The sequence below is a fragment of the Lepidochelys kempii genome, chromosome 8 (genome assembly GCF_965140265.1).
Source record: "Lepidochelys kempii isolate rLepKem1 chromosome 8, rLepKem1.hap2, whole genome shotgun sequence".
NCBI classification, from domain to species: Eukaryota; Metazoa; Chordata; order Testudines; family Cheloniidae; genus Lepidochelys; species Lepidochelys kempii.
Window position 1 is genome coordinate 14,454,523 of NC_133263.1, and position 19,806 is coordinate 14,474,328.

Genomic DNA, 19,806 nt, shown 5'->3' on the forward strand with positions numbered 1-19,806 from the left:
TGCAACATCAAAAGAAAAATTAAAAACCCCTCAATTCTGCTCCTGTGTTCACACTTGTTTAGTTTACACAAATAGTTGTGCCTTCTGTAGGTCCGTGATTGACAGCTGTAGAATTGCCTCTGAATCCGAGCAGGCAAAAAAGCAGAAATCCATGTGAGGAGGCAACATGGAAATGCAACTGAAGAGAAGTTTGAGATGTTCTTGTGATTCAGTGAGGACTGCATGTTAAAAATCACAACAATCAGGAAAAGTTATTTTTGAAGGCATTCAATTTTCCTGGAAAGAAAAGCTAAGTCTCTAACCAATGAGCAAGTCTTGTTCAGGCCTCTCTTGCCATGGGGATGGGAAAACTCCCAGAACAGTGACCATCACATGAGAGAACTCTCTAAGCCATGTTCCTGTGTTACCTACCAGTACCAATTTAGGTGATAAATAAATATTGCTGAAAGTGTCATTTACTTTAAGAGTTTATGGTACTGGTTTACTTTTGGCATTTCACCCAGTTTGAAAGTATAAGTGAAGTGGTAAGTTTTTCCTCTGGTTTTCTCACACATTTTACAGTTTGGGTTCACACCACTGTAGGAGATTTTTTTTATTTAAAAAAATTGTTTTTAAAAGGCACACTATTTCTATTTAAGTTGCCTTGTCCCTCCTCCAATCTCTGAATGTTGTTTAAAAACAACTTCTAAATGGAAGAAGTTCATATGGAGACTGGTGCTACATATATTTTAAAAACAACCCCAAACATGCAGCAGCTTCAAAATTCTCAATACTGCCTACTCATACTTGTTCAAGGTGCTAACGTAGACAATAACTTTGGTAGACCAACTGAAAATTAAATAACGTGCTTGTCCATGACAGTTCCTTAAACCACTAATGACAGGTTTCAGAGTAGCAGCCATGTTAGTCTGTATTCGCAAAAAGAATTTATTTGAGCATAAGCTTTTGTGAGCTACAGCTCACTTCATCAGATGCATTCGATGAAGTGAGCTGTAGCTCATGAAAGCTTATGCTCATATAAATTGGTTAGACTCTAAGGTGCCACAAGTCCTCTTTTTTTTTTTTTACTTTCATTTATGAATATTGTACTTGTCCAAGACTCACAAAACTAATACTGACGTACGTCTCTAAGCTAAATTAATCCAACGGTGAATGCTAGGAATTCTTCTAATCTATCCATTCAAAAATAGTACTCCGTGAACAGTCAATGTCGCAAAATATAGCAATCACTATTCTAGTTAAAGTTGCATCATCAAGCCACTACAAATCTTATATTTGAAGACAAACTTTTTATAAAACATAATATGTTCTATACTCAATTATACTTCAGTTGATTTTAAAATAGTTTCACTTATAAATAATATCTGACAAAGTGTAATTAGTGGTGATATTAATGATTTCAGATATTTTGTTACAGTTAAATAGGAAAAGGTCTCATTTAACAATTATTCTTTAGAGGTTTTGGACTGGAACATGGAGTAGGACATTTTCATACTATAAACTGAGTAAAAGGCAATTGAGCATATACAGTACTTGAATAGTCATGTTCAGCTTTGCATACTATCCTAATGTGTCTTTCAGAAAGTGTTATTTCATCAGTCTTTCCAAAGTACAACTGCAAAAGGAAGAACAGTTTAATGCATGTCAAGTATAGAGATGATTTTCAAACCCAGAGGTCAGTTGAAGGTGGGGGAGGAGTGGAAATCAGGGGATTGGATGGATCAGGCAACTGGGAATACAGTATGGAGCCAGTTTTGAATTTTATTCAGGTGGACACTAAACAAAAGCCACTACTAACCAATAGTCACACAGTGGTCTCAATATTTTATCCTAGAAATTCTAATGGACAAGAGTCACATAATCCACCATAATAAGCACCCTTGCTGGTCATCTCAGAGAAGTCAAGGAATGAATGGGCCATGGAAGCTGAGCTGCCTTGAGGAATATTGGTGAGGCAATTGCACCGTCCATGATGAGCCACTTAATTATTTATACTACAATAGCATCTAGAGGCCCAAGCTGAGATCAGGGCCCCTTTTTATTAGGCAACTGTACAAACACATGGCAAGAGAGAATTGCTTCCCAAAGAGCTTACAAATGAACTAGGATTAGGATAGGAGGAAAAACAGAGGCACAGACAGGTGAAGTCGTAATATATCAGGTTAGTGGCAGAGACAGGAACAGAATCTGGTTTACTGAGCCCCAGTCTAATGTCCTATTGACTAGACTATAATTCAGCCTCTAGGGTTGCCAATGTAGCACTACTTATGGGCATTAAATTCCCTTATTTAGTTGGGAGCAAGAGAAAATGAAGCTAAGGAAGAATCTCTTTGATTTTACTGGTTAAAACCAGATGCTGACTGTGTATCGTTAAATTCCCAGAGCTGTCCCATTCGGTAGGCAACAACATTTTCCCTATACACCTAATTCTCCCTAGATCTGGCCATGGGAAGTTTTAAAAGCTGTGTCAGTCACTAACTTCAAGATGTGCCAAGACAGTATGAAGAGAAAACTAAGACCATCATCCTGAACTCATTTACTAGATTGCTCCTAAACCCGATAGCTATGGTTGTACATTGTACCAATGGTAATCTGATATAATAATTCCAGGAATCAAGGGTGCTAAGGAATTTGTTCCTTTTCAGAGTTAATATTCAATGTTAGTTTTTCTACTTAACATTCAGAATACAGAGCAGCTGCATAGTGGACAAAGCACAGAAACTCCAAAGTATTTGTTTTCCAAAATTCAGCTACTAGTTCACCATGTCACCTTCAGCAAAACATTTGAATTTTCTACTTTTATTTCTCCCATGACATAGAAGGGAGATAATACTGTTACCCCTTTTGACTCATGCATTTCACCAAAGATTTGGGATCTTATAAGTTATTCCAATGAGGAGAAATTGGTGATAAGCTCAGATGTTCCTTTGATGCAATCCTGTTTATTTAAGAGAAATGTACAAAGCCCTTGTGACAGGCAGAGACTTCACCTGGTCCCGCTTGGGTGTTTTCAGCTTATCTTCCAAAGTCCTTTTTCCCTTTGGCAACCTTGCTCTAGTCTTTCTGGATTCACAGGCATGGGGATTTTCCAATTAAGGGAATGTTCAGTCTCTGAGTTTTCATTTAAGAGCATTGATAGGGGTCTGGCTTATTTATGATGGTTACATATGGTTAATACAGCTATACAGTGGGTCAGAGTTTATCTTCAATTCTTCCCTGCGGAGATCAGCTTGAATCTGGTCTGGTGAGTCCTTGTGGGCGGTGGAGGTTTACAAGCTGTCTTCCTCTCAGCAACTCTGTTGCAAGAGTCAGCTAACTCTGAGGCATAGCAGTATTCCTACTGGTTGCCACCCCTTCCAGTGACAAGTTCTCCCTTTTAAGCTTGCTTCTTCCAAGCAGAGCAGGCTCTGCAGGTGCACCTATTTAGAACCAAAGATGCTCATTAGCCTTCTCCTGATTGGGATGGTGGCAAGCCCCATCATGGTTCTGTTTCCCTGAACACAGCAGGAATCAAACAACAAGAGCTTCTTTTCTCATAGATGTAAGCCCCTTTCAGACAGCACTCAGCCCTAAAAGCTCTGCCCTCTAGGCTTTTCTCAGGGCTACACTCCTAATATTTTACTAACATCACTCAGAGAAAAATAAAAAGTATTTATTATTGCAAGACTACGTATGAGCACTAGTGCTTACGCCCGTGTGACTCCAAAGATCAATTATTGCCATTTTCTGCTCTGATAATGTGTTCATGGTATAAAACTCTGCTGCCAGGTATTTATTAGTAGCAAACTGTCAACATCACTCCCTGTTAGCAATCTCTTCCTTGACTTACTGATAAGCTATGCATTGTTTACAAAATTTGGTTTTCAAAGGTCCAAGTACGCAGCCTTGCAAATTACTAAATGGATATCCATCTGAACAGATTTAATCCCTGGAAAGCTGCAGTCACTGCTGTTAATTTGTATTAGTTATAAAACCTTTCGGTTGCAGGCTCACATGCTTTCAAGTTAAAAGACAATTAAATATGAAGTTTATATATTTTGTTTGGCATTTTTAAGGTTTTAAAAGAGAGTGTAATGAAAAGAAGGATGCATCTTGCATATTATCAATTTCAGTGCTAAATTTGGGTTAATATTGATTACCAGCCTGAAAGATGTTAAAGAAGCATTCAAAAAAAAAAATGTGTCAGAATTTTGTGCAATAACGTCTAGTGGGCCAAATCTTGGACTTAACTCTCAGCCTCAAGAAATAGGCTCGATGAAGGGGGCAACTATGTGAAGAGATTCAGCTTGTCTACACCAGGAAATTGAGTAGGGTAGTTATAAGGGAATAAACTTTCAAAGCAGTGTAATGATTCCAGTTATAGTGACCACATGGGGAGTTATCCTGGAATAGCTATTCTTACTATACCTGGACTAGTCAATTTCCCCATGTAGACAAACCCTTAGGCACCTGCTTAACTTTAGGTACTGTGAGTAGTCCCACTGATAAGCATGTACCCTAGTATTTGCAGGATCAGGATTCAGAACTGGTCATATTATATTACTTGTTGTGGGGGGACTAGCTACCTCCTGATATGGCGAGTTTACCTTTGTAGTAGGTTCCCAACATATACTTTAAATGCCAGCTTCTATGATTAAGAATACCAAAACAGCACAGTTACAATATGTTGCATCCGGAAGTGAGATATTTTTGCACTAAATTATTACTACCCTTCTTTCAGTTTGAGACCAAAATTCTCATTTCCATAAAAAAGGTTTTAAGAAGACAGATTAGAATTGGCACATCACACTCTCTAACAAGAAGAGGGCAAAGCAAGACACAGTAGTGTAAAAAAAAAAAAAAAAAAAAATGGCCGGAATCATATTTCCCTCATGAGGCCCAGATACTAACATTAGAATTTTTATTAAATACAAACCAGAAGCTGTAATTTAAGTTAGCACAAAAGGTTTCTTTCTAGTTTTATAAGACATTTGTGAATGTCCAGTACTATTTGCAGAGATTCAGACAAATTAAGTTAATAGCCTTTTAACATAGACCCTGTTAAGCGCTGTGAGCCATATAGCTTTCAAATAAAGTACTAAAAAAATGGATTTTAACAAATACTACTCCCATATTTCACCTCCTAAGCTTACCAAAAATTAATAGAGGCTTGAAAAAACTACTTTAAAATACCAGTTATTTCTAGAAACAAGAAGCAGATGTTCTCTTCTATTTGTCTCAGCTGTGCTGCAGTACAACAGAGTCTCTGTTATGCTGCCAGCAGTAATTTATATTTATTTATTTATTACAGCCATTTTATAGTGCCCATCACTGTAGTGTCTGGGTACACTAAAATATCTGGATATGCTGTACAATTACACGATTTAGATTAATGCAAAAATATTTCTTATGTATTGAAAAGCCAATATATCCTGACACTTCCCTCGGACTGTTTTATTAATACAATTCTTGAGCAGATTATAGTGTGATTTTTTTCCTTCCATTGTTTTAAAAAAAGGGGAGGGGGAGGGGGAGGAGAAGAAAAACAGGGTTTGTTTCCAAATAATAGGAGTATTAACATTAACACACACACACACACCAAAAAATACTGAAACAGAACATACTACAAAAGGAGTCATATTATGTTCTTTTAAATTACAAACTAGTCTAAGTCTCCAAAGGCAAATTAAGTCCAATCTGCCATTATGGAGGGAATCCATAACAAGAACAAAGTCATTCAAAAATCTGTGCAAAAAGAGGAAACAGGGTCCATTGAAAAGAGAAGACAGTGAGAGCAAGAAGACTATTAGCATAAGTTACCCTGTATTTAAATTAATATCTTACCCTGCCAGCTCAGACATTATCTTTAGCCGTTAAGCAACTCTCCATCACAGAACACTATCACAGCTCTTGTATGGATCAGACAAGTGATTCAGGGACTCAAACAAGTAAGAGACCTTTAATGATGCTGTATACACTGATGTAAACACTCACACACCCTCAATTTGTTTGAGCAAATGACAATTCCTTCATTTAAAATATCCTCAAACCACACTGTTCAATATATACATTAGTAACACATGTAAAATATACACAGTGATATATTACATTGAAGAGCTAAGGCACTACATGAAACCCATCAAATACCATCACCTCTGTTTGTAAAAGTTAAGGGTTCTGCAAGTATAAACATTCCCCTATTTAATACCAAGCTATCATTAGGATAACCATGCCTGGAGTATTAGAAGAACAGCAAATCCTTCCCTCAAGTTCTTTTATATACTCAGATTTCAAAATATTAAAGTTTTTATATACATTTAAAATACTGTAAAGTAAATGTTTGTCTATTACAGACAATGCTTTGTCAATAAACTGTCAGGTATGGGGGGGGGGAAGGGGAACAAGATAGTTTCAATAACAAATCACTCTAGTGGAGGATCTGTCCCCATGACAATAAACTGTGTGTCACGATGCAAATAAGCTTCTGTGATTAATCATTCCATGACAACCTATCAACTGATCACTCTTGATCACAAGACCTTCCCATCTTAGTCAAAACACAGGATACAACAAGGTTCCAAGTAATATCTCATGTTTAGTAAAGTAAATCTAGGAATAGACATTTTAAAAGATTTTCCACACAACAAACAAAGCAGCAGCCTGCTTTGCTTCATATATGCAAATTTCCATGAATATGGAATAAGTGGTCCATACTATCTTTAGGTTGGCAATACAAAAGAGGAATACCTTAGTATAACAGAACCACCAATACAAAAGTATCTCCAGCAGATTATCAAAATAATTATTAATTTGATATCTCAAAAGCAGGTTATAATGTTTTTCACAAGGAAATTAAAAATATTAATGCATAAAGTACCTACTCAAACAGAAATCAAGTGCCTACATGTTAGTACACAAGTTACGTATATTAGACAAGAATTGGAATGTTACGACAAGAAAGAAATCTTGCTCCAGCACAGAGATTTACAATCACAAGAATCTGCGCAATCAGGAATGAAAACCTTGATCATGAGTTGAACACAATATGTCTCTACTATGCGACATCATCAGAACAACAATAGCTTCTTGAAGTAAACTGTATACATTTTACTAAACAAAAAAAAAAGTTTTTCTATTTCTATTTACAAAATATAAGAATAGTAACTTTCTGGCAAAATTGCTAATAACTATCTTAATTTGGATAGCAGAGCCACTCACGTATGAAAATTAACATGCAGATTAGTTGTCTGTTAGATATGAGTTTTCCAAAGAGACTTTTCTGTATCAGTAATACCACTTTTGACACAGGAGATTAGGTGCTAACAAATGAGGCTTTGATCTTGCCATGTGGGCGGGCAGACGATGCATTTAATTGCAAAATCAGGGCCTAAGAGAAAAAGTTACACTGTAATTTTGATTTTTTTTAAAAAAAATTGATTAATGACACTATCGAGTTTAAATTTGACAGTAACATTTTTTTGTAAAAATGAGTTCTTATAAAACCAAGCCTAACAGAATTGCTTCAACAATTTTTTAAAATTCTATGAAATCTGTTATTTAAAAAATGTGTACTGTTCAAAACGCCAGCACTGTCCCAGTAAGAAAGTGTAATAGATTTCATTGATTTTCATCGTCCATACTGAGAGACATGCAAAATATAAAGAACATAGACCCCAGTCTTACAAAGATTTAAGCACACTTTAAGAATGAGTAGTCCCATTATAAAACAAGCGTATAAATCAGGGATCGGCAATGTTTGGCTCACGGCCCGCCAGGGTAAGCCCCCTGGCACGGCCCGAGAGATGTGCTGGCCACCACTTCCCACAGCCCCCATTGGCCTGAAGTGGCAATCCGTGACCAGTGGGATCCACGATTGGCTGAACCTGCGGACGCGGCAGGTAAACAAACTAGGCCAGCCCACCAGGGGGCTTACCCTGGCAGGCCGCGTGCCAAACATTGTCGATCCTGGAATAAATCTTTACAAGATCAAGGTCAGTGACAAATTAACTAGTTGGGTATTTGTTTCTTTTACTTTTTAAATCACATTTAAACTATTAGTAACATAGGCTAAGAAATTAGGCCCCGATTCTGGAATCAGAATCACACCACCAAACCCTTCACCTGCAAATAGCTCTACTGCAGTCATTGGGGATCCACAGAGGCCAGCCCAAAAGCAGGATCAGGGCCTTGGCATACTTACAGAATATAATTTTTAATTTGACAAGATTAATGTAATATTTATTGGGTTAGTTTAAATTTATGGTTTTTGGAAACATGTTATTCAAGATGCTTTATAAACTGCCCCAGAGAGTTCTGTAATAATCAGTGGTGCCAAAAAAACTCTTGGGCTGAATATAAAAGAGTATTTCAAATATTTTACTCTCGTACTGCAAGAAAAATAGTATTTACACCTTGCAGGAAAAGTCTGAAGCATTAAGTGCTCCCCAAAACAAACCCATGCAGCAACACAGCATGGCATACCAACTCATTGATTGTAAACAGGACCATTCAATGTAGATGCCTACCCCGGATACTAGAAGTAGGTCTAAAACATAAGAATGGCCATAATGGGTCAGACCAATGGTCAATCTAGCCCAGTACCCGGTCTTCTGACAGTGGGCAATGCCAAATGCTTCAAAGGGAATGAAAAGAATATGGCGATTATCAAGTGATCCATCCCCTGTTGACTAGTCCCAGCATCTGACAATCAGAGTCTCAGAGACACCCAGAGAAAGGGGTTACATCCTAGACCATCCTGGCCAATAACCATGTATGGACTTATATTCTGTGATTTTCTCTCATTCTTTTTTGAACCCAGTTATAGTTTTGGCCTTCACAACATCCCCTTGAAACGAGTTCCATAGTTTGATAGTGTACTTCCTTTTGTTTGTTTTAAACTTGCTGCCTATTAATTTCATTGTATGACCCCTGGTTCTTGTGTTAAATGAAAGAGTAAATAACACTTCCTTATTCATTTTCTTCACACCATTCATAATCTTATAGACCTCCATCATATCCTCCCTTAGTTATCTCTTTTCCAATCTGAACAATCTCAGTCTTTTTAATTTCTCCTCATATGAAAACTGTTCCATACCCTTAATCATTTTTGTTGCCCTTCTCTATACCTTTTTCAATTATAATATGTCTTTTTTGAGATGGGGTGACCAGAACTGCACACAGTATTCAAGGTGTGAGTGTATCATGTATTTACTGCCTTATTATCTATCACTTCATAATGGTTCCTAACATTCTTAGCTTTTTTGATTGCCGCTGCATGTTGAGCACGATTTCAGAGAACTATCTACAAAGTCTCCAAGATCTCTTTCTTGAGTGACCATATGGGGAGTTATCCCCATCATTTTGTAGATATAGTTGGGATTATCATAGAATCATAGAATATCAGGGTTGGAGGGGATCTCAGGAGGTCATCTAGTCCAACCCCCTGCTCAAAGCAGGACCAATCCCCAACTAAATCATCCCAGCCAGGGCTTTGTCAAGCCTGACCTTAAAAACCTCTAAGGAAGGACATTCCACCACCTCCATAGGTAACGCATTCCAGTGTTTCACCACCTTCCTAGTGAAAAAGTTTTTCCTAATATCCAACCTAAATCTCCCCCACTGCAACTTGAGACCATTACTCCTTGTTCTGTCATCTGCTACCACTGAGAACAGTCTAGAGCCATCCTCTTTGGAACCCCCTTTCAGGTAGTTGAAAGCAGCTATCAAATCCCCCCTCATTCTTCTCTTCTGAAGACTAAACATCCCCAGTTCCCTCAGCCTCTCCTCATAACTCATGTGTTCCAGTCCCCTAATCATTTTTGTTGCCCTTCGCTGGACACTTTCCAATTTTTCCACATCCTTCTTGTAGTGTGGGGCCCAAAACTGGACACAGTACTCCAGATGAGGCCTCACCAATGTCGAATAGAGGGGAACGATCACGTCCCTCGATCTGCTGGCAATGCCCCATCTTATACATCCCAAAATGCCATTGGCCTTCTTGGAAACAAGGGCACACTGTTGATTCATATCCAACTTCTCGTCCACTGTAACTCCTAGGTTCTTTTCTCCAGAACTGCTGCTGAGCCATTTGGTCCCTAGTCTGTAGCAGTGCATTGGATTCTTCCGTCCTAAGTGCAGGACTCTGCACTTGTCCTTGTTGAACTTCATCGGATTTCTGTTGGCCCAATCCTCCAATTTGTCTAGGTCCCTCTGTATCCTATCCCTACCCTCCAGCGTATTTACCTCTCCTCCCTGTTTAGTGTCATCTGCAAACTTGCTGAGGGTGCAATCCACACCATCCTCCAGATCATTTATGAAGATATTGAACAAAACCGGCCCCAGGACCGACCCTTGGGGCACTCCACTTGATACCGGCTGCCAACTAGACATGGAGCCATTGATCACTACCCGTTGAGCCGACGATCTAGACAGCTTTCTATGCACCTTATAGTCCATTCAACCAGCCCATGCTTCTTTAACTTGCTGGAAAGAATATTGTGGGAAACCGTCAAAAGCTTATGTTTTCCAACATGTATTATTTTGCATTTATCAACACTGAATTTCATATGCCATTTTGTTGCTCAGTCACCCAGTTTTGTGACATCCCTTTGCAACTCTTCACAGTCTGCTTTGGACTTAACTATTTTGAGTAATTTGTATCATCTGCAAACTTTGCCACCTCATTGTTCACCCATTTTCCAGATCATTTATGAATATGTTGAACAGCACTGGTCCCAGCATTGGTCCGTGGCGATTGGAAGAAGGCAGAAGAACAACAAAGGGTTACAGCAAGAAAGAAAAAAAGTCACCAACCTATCAAACTAACCAAGAAAACATGCATATCATCATCATATCCCTTACAGACAGTACCTCACCATTAATTCCGGCACCAGAAAGTGGGGGGGGGGGTGGGAGGAGAAGAGGAGGCAGTAAGAGGACAATAAATCTCCCAATGGAAGGTAAATATTAAAATTGGAAGAATGCACAAGTCGCTTAAAATGCATTAATCCTGTTTTTTTTAATCACTGTCCCACCTCAACACATTTCTCAAGTGATCTCTGTAGCAGTACTCTTCATGTAGCCTTTTGATAATTAGCTCAAAGAGATCAGGCAGGACATTTCACTTTCCATGAAGTATCAAGGGAGAACAGATGTTTCCCCATTTCAGAAGGATTCAAACATAGGACTGGAGTGAATCTTTTCATGCTGCTCTTCAACTCTTGATCACATGGAAATTGCAGTAAGGCAAAAAAGCAAATGTAAACAAACAAACCAAACTGCTCACTAATAAGCAAAAAGACTGTCAAACATACATTCCATGGTGGAAATTGACATCCCATAATGCTGCTCTTCTACAGTCTGTTGATCCCCAAAATATGGTTGATTAGAAACTAATCATTTTATTGGAACTCACTATTTTAATGTAAAAAAGTCTTGCAAATTTCTACTTTTCCACTCCCTGGGGAAGGATCTTTTTTTTAAAATCTGCATTATGCTGTTGGTAAGTAGATTATGTCTGGACTGGTAATTTTTCATGACAGTTTTGCAAGACTGAAATAAATATCATTTTTAATGAGGCACATCTGTCCTAATCTCTATCTATTCCAGTGAATTATTCTGCTATCCATTTTGAAAATCATGATTTCACAAGTGCCTTGTGTCTCCTAAATGCATTACATGCTGCTGAGTTTGAAAGACCCTATTTTGCAAAAAGGGAAACTCAGTGGGAGGAATATTTCCTGCTTATAAAACAAAAAGTGTCACTCCATGAGTGTCAGCATTGCAATTTTCATAAATGAAAAAAATATACCACTGAACTGCTGATCTGTCTGGTAAAAGAAGAAAACTCAAGCAAAGAAACAAGTGAAAAGCAAAATCAAAATGCATTACCTCTTGATTCCTTTCTGATGGTTTTTTTCGCAATGCCTGTTTAATCTTGGGATCCACAGGAGAGGTCATTCTACTACTTTAATTCTCCAATTATGAATTCCACAAAAATAGCTTATTACTTGGGAGGCGGGGGGATGAAGTGATCCCTTCCAGGTCAAAAGGAAAGCAATGGAAACTTCAAGTTTAGATTTTGTTGTAAGCTTCTTTTTCAACCCCCTTCATTTCTCCCTGAATTAGGATGTAAACTTTGTGACAGGCTTGTGTTGTTCTTTTTAGCAGTCCAACGAAATTAGTATCTGGCAAATAATAGATTTCCTCAATTAGATGAAGCTCAGTTCCTCTGGTGCATTTCCCCTTTGCTTATGCAGCTCCCAAAGGTCGGAAACAAACATCCAAAACTTCCTTTCATCTCACATGACATTCAGAAAAATCTTTGTGCAAAAAAAGTAAAATGACGAAGCACCCGCAGCAAAAGTTTCTTCAGTCACCCAGAAAGATAATCCAGAAGATAGGGGAATCTAATCACTACATCAAACTCAACAGGGGGAGGGGAAGGGCAGGGTTGATTTTCAGGAAGATTCTGGGTGGTAGTTATTGATTTTTTGGAAGGAGGACCAGTTGAGTGGCTTGGTGCATATGTTCTTGGGGTTGGGGCTGTAAGAGACAGGGTCCAGGTTTTGGAAGAGAAAAGGTCAAATTTGGCGGTAACATGGATTTAAGGAATATTTGGTATGGGGGGGGGGGAGAAAGGGAAGGAAGTCAGGATTAGAGGAAGTGGTGAGTGGAGTCAGGCTAAAGGAAAGGCATGGGGGAGTGGCTGGGCCAGTCTGGGGTGGATTTGAAGGGCAAGGTTTGAAGAAGTGGGGTGAATTGGGGGCAAAGGGCTTCCTGGGGGAGGTTTAAAGAGAAGTGGACTGGAAGTATCCAGGAATTAGGGGGTCAGTGATCGGGGTAGGTGAGTCGGGGATGGGGGGAGATTCAGAAAAGGATCAATCGCCGTGGGGAGGGGGTTAGCGACCAGGGGACCTGAGGTCAGACGGGAGAAGTGAGGTGCCAGTGATTATGGGCCAGACACGGGTGGCGGCGGCCGCCCGTGATTAAAGGCCGGAGACGTCCGTGCGTGGGGGCCTGAGGGTCACTGACGAGGGGCCAGGAGGGTGTCAGCGACGAGGGGCCAGGGTCGCTCGGGGAGGGCCATGCGGAGGCGCCGGGGAGCTGCCAGTCGCGGGGGGGCTCAGGGAAGCGGGATCGTGGGGGGGGGAGCCCGTGTGAGGGAGTTGCAGGGGGTTCCCGCTCCCCCTCGCTGCTCACCAGGCGGCTGGCTCCTCCTCGGGGCTCCGGGCTCCCAGCTCAACGGCAGCAGCACATGGGGGGGACGGAGGCAACCGCCACATGCTCCCCACAGGCGACCCGGCTCCCCATCGCCGGGGGACCCCTAGCAGCGTCCCAGCCCCTCCGGCGCCGGCGAACGTGAGGTGAAGTCTCGGGACGCGGCCGGGGCTGGATGGAAGTTACCGGCCGGAGTTGGTCTCCCTCAGCCCGCCGGCGCCCTGGCTGACTATCTGTGAATCTCCTTCGCTCCAAGGAAGAAGGTGAGCGGGCGGGCGACTAGTGGCGCGCGCGGGGAAGAACCCAGACCATTCTCCGGCGTATACAAGCGGCCCACCGAGGATTCAGCCGAAGGCGACCCGGACCCGGTTTCCCCTGCCGTCTACCTCGATTGGAAATTTGGCCCCGATAAAACCTAGCGAAAGCGGGCGCCTAACACGATGTATTAGCGAGAAGGGTGGTGGGAAGGGGGTGGACCCTTGGGTGGGGCAGGGGTGGTGATTGGGCGTGGTGGCACCAGGTTCCGCCCCTATCCCGGAGATTGACTCTCAGCTCCTCCCACAGAGGTTCCCCCCCCCCCCCGGAAGCATCGCGAGGGTTTATGCTCAAGGAGGGGGGGGGGATATGCGCGCGCATGCGCAGTTGGAACGGCTAAGCGTCTGCGCGGAAGGGGCGAAGGGCCGTGGTTTTTCGTTGTAGCCGAAGAGGCCCCTGAGGCTGCTGGGGGGGCCCCCTCAAGGCTGCACCGGTGGGAGCGGGGGCGGGTTTCTGAGTCCCCTGGCTCCGGGCGGTGAGAAAAGCACCCCACCCAGCGAGACTCCATGAGAACCCCTGGATTGTCGGCGGCGGCCGCAGCCCTGAGGGTGTTGCCCGCTGCCGCTCCGCCTCGTTTGTCAGTGACCGACTGCTACATTACAGACCTCGCCCCCCCCCCCCCCCCCCCAAATCAGGGATCCCGGACTAACCACACCGGAATCTGTTCAGCCCGCCCTTGAATGGCAGCTGCCGCTAGGGAGTAACGGGGGCGTGAGAATAGGTGAGGATGGGCGGTGGAGAATATTGGGTTTAGGGGATGCTGCAAGGGAAAACCGAGAACACCGCTACTCGCTGGGGAATGCGGGCGGCGGCCTCAGGCTAAAGCACCCCCATCGCTCAAAAGTGCTAGAGGATTTTTCACAAGGTTTCATAGCTCTCTTAGCGCATCCTAGAATCATAGGGCTGGAAGGGACCTCACAGGTTCATCTAGCCCAGCCCCCTGCACTCGTGGCAGGACTAAGTATTATCTAGGCCATCCCTGTCAGGTGTTTGTCTGTCCTGCTCTTAAAAATTCCCACTGACAGAGATTTCACAACCTCCCAAGGCAATTTATTCCAGTGCTTAACCACCCTGATAGGAAATTTTTCCTAATGTCCAACCTAAACTGCCCTTGCTGCAGTTTTAGCCCATTGCTTCTTGTCCTATCCTTAGAGGTTAATAATTTTTCTTTCTCCTCCTTGTAACAACCATTTATGTACTTAAAAATTATGTCCCCTCTCAGTCATCTCTTTTCCGGACTAAACAAACCTAATTTTTTCAATCTTCCCTCCATGAGCGGAAGATGGAGACTGCCCTGACTCTGCCCACCTCCCTTTCCCCCTGCGACCATAGCCCGGAAACACCACCACCCTGCAGCTGATGAGCCCCGAGCCGGCCAGAGCCCCACCACTTTTCTCTGAACTTTCCCCATTTTGTCTACATCTTTCCTGAAATGTCACACCCAGAACTGAATACAAGTTACTCCAGTTGAGGCCTAATCAGCACAGAGTAGCGCAGAAGAATTACTTGTCATAGCTTGTTTACAACACTCCTAATACATCCCAGAATGATGATCGGGTTTTTTGCAGTTATATACACTGTTGACTCATATTTAGCTTGTGGTCCACTATGACCCACAGATTCCTTTCTGTAGTACTCCTTCCTAGGCAGGCATTTCCCAGCTGATTGTTCCTTCCTAAGTGGAGTACTTTGCATTTGTCCTTGTTGCTCCTACCACCAAGAAGGAAAAAAGCAGGCTCTCTCAACTCACTAATAGTTTCATACATCAGGTGGTGCTTGGAGGACTCCTGTCCACATACTGACCAGGCCCAATTTACTACATTTGAGGACACAGCATTGCAGCCATATAAACCATGTTTAGCCCCTGTTTTCTAATCTTCTCTTTCCTTCCTTACTGGTGACTAGAAATGTGTAAGTGTTAGAATAAAGTGGAATTGAGCCCTGTACCCATAAAATCTTTCATTTGCATCTTGTATTTGAAATTAAAATCCTGGTTATTGTTACTCCATTCTAGCTGTGTGACTTAGTAGTAATCAAAATATCCCAGGAACATATAATCAACATAGGAATTAAAATGAGTAGAATAAGTGCTCCTTGCCCTTTCAAGCAGTCTTATGATATTGTATTTTATTAAAACCAGAAGAGCCAACCTAGAGTAACTAGGATTAGTAGATAATAGTAGGAATGAAAGCCTGTATTTTAATTTGTATATCTCACCTCACCTGTTAAACAAGATTTTTCTAACTCACAAAATACCTGATTTTGGTTACAACACAGGTTACAACTGCTGCAGTTATCTCAGTGGCTATTTTAGCCATCAAATTCACTTTACAAAAAATCTTGAGAATTTTCAGCACAGGAGAAGTGAGTGGCATGATCTCATCTAGCTACTGGTATAAGGTACATGTCTCTACACAGTAAAAGCTAAGAAGGTGGAAGAAGCTTTCATATGAGTAATGCTGGGGCTGGTTTTAAAGTATGTAGTCAATTAGCAAGTTTATTAATAATGAAGAAGGGAAACTTCATTTTAAAGCATAAGTGTTTACTGCATATCATTAGAATTTGCATTCATCCCAAAAGAAATAAAACAAAGCATAATATGTCATCTTTTTATCCTGAAATCACCATCACGGGTGTTTTTCTTGAATGGGTTCTGCTCTAAGGTAAGATTTTCAGTCTTTAACCTCTGAGTCTACAAAGATAAGTCAATGCATGAAGAGATGCCTCCTGTTCCCCCTTGTCCTGCTAAAACAGCTTTTGACAGAAAAGGATATGTTCTTTCAGTTGTTCAGTTTCCACAGACTCTTGCAAAGCCAGTCTCTAATCTCATGCCTTTCAACACCATGCACATACTGCAAATTCTTTCAGTGTGGAAGACAGGTTCCTCCCAACTAGAAATAAATATATATGGTCCGTGGAAACTGAATAACTAACAGAACATACCCTTTTCTGTATATATATCAGTTGCATACAAATTGCAATCAATTCCGTACATTTGTGTACATTTCTTGTTGCCTGGAAATTTTTACTGCAGCCTGGCAATCTGGTTCCTCGGTTTCCCAAATGCACAAGTATATTATGGCTCGGTAAGCTGAGAACATTGTTTTTGTGATGGTTTAACTTTGAAAATTCCCTTGAGAGGTTAATTCAAGTGATCATTTTTGGTTAAGCATGAACAGTGTGCTCAACACTCTTCAAAATCCAAGTATCTACATGTTCTCTGCCCCCAACAATTTACAATCAAAGGGCAGGTCTGCACTACAAACTTGCACAGTTGCACCACTGTAGTGCTTCTGGTGAAGATAAGCTGATCTGAGAAAGCTCTTCTGTTGGCTTAATAACTCCAGCTCTGCAAGAGGCAGTAGCTATGTCGGCGGGAGAAGCTCTTCTGCCAACGTAGCACTGTCTACACAGGATGTTAAGGTCAATATAACTGTCGCTCAGGAGTGTGGATTTTTCAGACCCCGAGCAACATAGTTATACCAAAGTAAGTGTGTAGTGTAGACCTGACCTAAATAACAGACAAACTGTTTTGGGAGACCCAAAGGGAGGAGGTGCTTTAAATACAGTTTTAACATACATTCATGCATTGGATGAATTGTTTACTTTTTCGTGGGAATGTCTGAACTGTAGGTGTAGGGCAATCACAATAGCTTTTGCATTTTCATGCGATTTTGCCTCTCCAAAGTTTAGCCTTTTTATGAAATGTCACATCAGTTGATTTTTGTATCAAATCCACTTCTTGTCATATTTGGATGTGAAAGTGAATTTTTGTATGAATAAAAATTTGAAACTAAAGTTGTTCCAGAAACTGTAAAATTTCACCATTCTTTCCATAAAATAAAAACTCTGTGAAAAGCTCCAATAGATTTTGAGACTTGCAAATTCCACCAATAATATTTCCAAACTGCCCTAATGTTTATTCCCTCTGGGGCTAAATTCACCACCTCAGTTGTGCTCCCAGCTCTTTTAGTCAGAGAAGCCAGAGACTGGAAATCAAACCTATGTCACCCAGATGCCAGTATGCTATATTCAACTTAAACTTTATAATTGATTTATCTTTAGTCTGCAGACCATAAAAAGCCCCTGATCTTGCAATGAGCTTTGTGGAGACAGATCTCGGTATCCACATTCAGCACCATTGTAGTCAATGAGGTTGTGTCTAGATGTGGGAGTCCACGTACATGCAGCTCACTGCAGGATTCAGGCCTAAGTGATGAGATACTTTCAAAATAAAAACACATTGAAATAAGATCACAAACCAAGTTACACTAAGGAAATAGATTATAACAAAGTGATATAAACAAAGAAATTCATGCAGTAGTATCCATCCTTGTATAGGCAGATTTGGGTGTTACCTGACCATTTTGTTTACAGACATCTTTTACGTGAGTTTCAATGCAAAGTACAGTATCAAATATAGAATTCAAGAATTAAAATGAATGAGACTATTAGCCATCTTTCTATTGTAACATAAAACATTTAAAACTAAAAAAGCTTTCCCTTTTTTAAGCAGTTTAAAAATAACACCCTGTTCCACACACAGATTTTGCCAGAAGTGTAAGACTAGGAAGCCATTTACGTCTCAACAATTACAGAGATCAGCATTAAAGCTGAAGAACGACAGTTTAGTTGTAATCTACTACAACACCAAACTGAAAAAACATAAGACCTAGCAGTGTTTTAAATATGGGGTACATAAGGAGAATTCATGCTTTATCTTAAATTGTGGTGTTCCTTGCTTTTTATGTTCCCTGTCTCACATCCTTAACTTTCTCTAATGTGGTGACTGCTAGTGTGAATGTACTGTGAATACAATAAGTACTAAGATTGAAGGGCCTTGAGACCACATTAACATGCAAGGAGACAAAGATGACAAGTTGCAGCTGCTCACTGAAAAAGAACGAACGAAATATCTTTGGCATGGAATGATTAAGCAAGTCATATGCCTTACAGTTTGACAGAAAGAAACATAGCTATTTACAGTGCAAGAAGTTTGACACATCCACGGGAAAGGCATCTATGGGGATAGATGGAATTTATGAAAATCATGGTTGTGGTTAATACTTCCTATTTCTAATCTTCTATCCACCTATTAAATCATGTGGTTGATTTCTCCTTATTCTACAAGCATTTTCACTTCCGATCCAAAAAAAAGTTAGAAATGATTTACTAAAGCAAACATTAGATTACTAGATTCACTTACTGGCATTCCTAACAAAATAGTGACTATCCAGGAACACAGCACATTTGAAAGGTGCCAGTGTGAAGGCTGTGGAAATTGCAGTCCTTTATTTATGTACAGTGGTAGTGCTTTCCCACCTCCAGCCCCCCTTTTCTTCCCCACACGCAAACTATTTTCCTTCCAGCCCAACCTGAAGAGACCAACTCTGTAAAGTATTGTATTCTGATGAATCACTCAACTGGCATACCAACTGTAGTTATATTGGAGATCTAAGCATCTGCCCTTTAAGTACTAGACTAAGGTCACCAATCTGCCATCCAACTGCCAAATTGTATCAAATTCGAAAAGGTGAATTTAGTAGGTTAACCAATTCCCTGAATCACCTTGTTTGCCCCCAAGCACATTTCAGTATACAGAATTCTAACTAGTGTAGGAGACAGAGCAGGAACTGACAAGTGCTTTGACAATAGCTATAAAACACTATCTAAAATATAATCAGCTGCCATCCTCAAAGCTGAAAGACAATGAAAGAACTGCTGTCCTAAGCAGAGGTATGCGTACAATAATTAAGCAGTTTTGTTTCTTTTGTTTGAAATGGGTTCATAATAAAGCTCGTTACTTTAAAATTCTTGTGCCATTTTCCTTGTTTATTATACAAAGTCTATGATATTTTATTGCTCCCTGAGTACTTTGACAAAAAAGCATATGGGTCTGTTTAGATATCTGAGGGTACTCATCAACAGAATACAGAAGCCCACTTTCTGGTTGGTGTGGGTGGGGGGGAGTATTGACAAGAAACATTCTGTGTTCTATTGACTACATTGTTTGCCTTGCCTTTGTCATTAAGATCAAGGTTATCCCTAGCAGGAATATTTTCTTGAATTGTTCACTGGACATCCTTTACTTTTGTTCTTATAACCATCATGAAAGAAAGAGAGAGGATTTGGCATGGATAAATGTGAATATTAAAAAATAGCATTCCCTTTCCACAGGTAACACTGCTCATCACTTATAATTCAGTAGCCAAAAACCAACACATCCCCAACTGTAAGCTGCAACATCCCTTCTAGTTACTCATGGGCCTCCCTTAAGAAGAGCAATTCCCAGTG

At 40.8% G+C, this 19,806-nt stretch overlaps 1 protein-coding gene across 13 annotated transcripts in view; it reads right to left on the minus strand.

Moving 5' to 3' along the window:
• Nucleotides 1-13,581, minus strand: part of RAPGEF6 (Rap guanine nucleotide exchange factor 6) — a 227,820-nt gene extending 214,239 nt beyond the window's left edge. For 9 of the 13 annotated variants that reach the window (XM_073355614.1, XM_073355603.1, XM_073355610.1 and 6 more), the window contains exon 1: nucleotides 11,869-13,140. In XM_073355614.1, coding sequence (XP_073211715.1) covers nucleotides 11,869-11,937 — 69 coding nt within the window. In that variant the 5' untranslated portion in view covers nucleotides 11,938-13,140. Of the gene's footprint in view, nucleotides 1-11,868; nucleotides 13,141-13,179 lie in introns of those variants that run through there. The other 4 variants (XM_073355602.1, XM_073355601.1, XM_073355600.1 and 1 more) reach the window with 4 other exon arrangements.
• Between the last annotated feature and the right edge of the window lie 6,225 nt (nucleotides 13,582-19,806).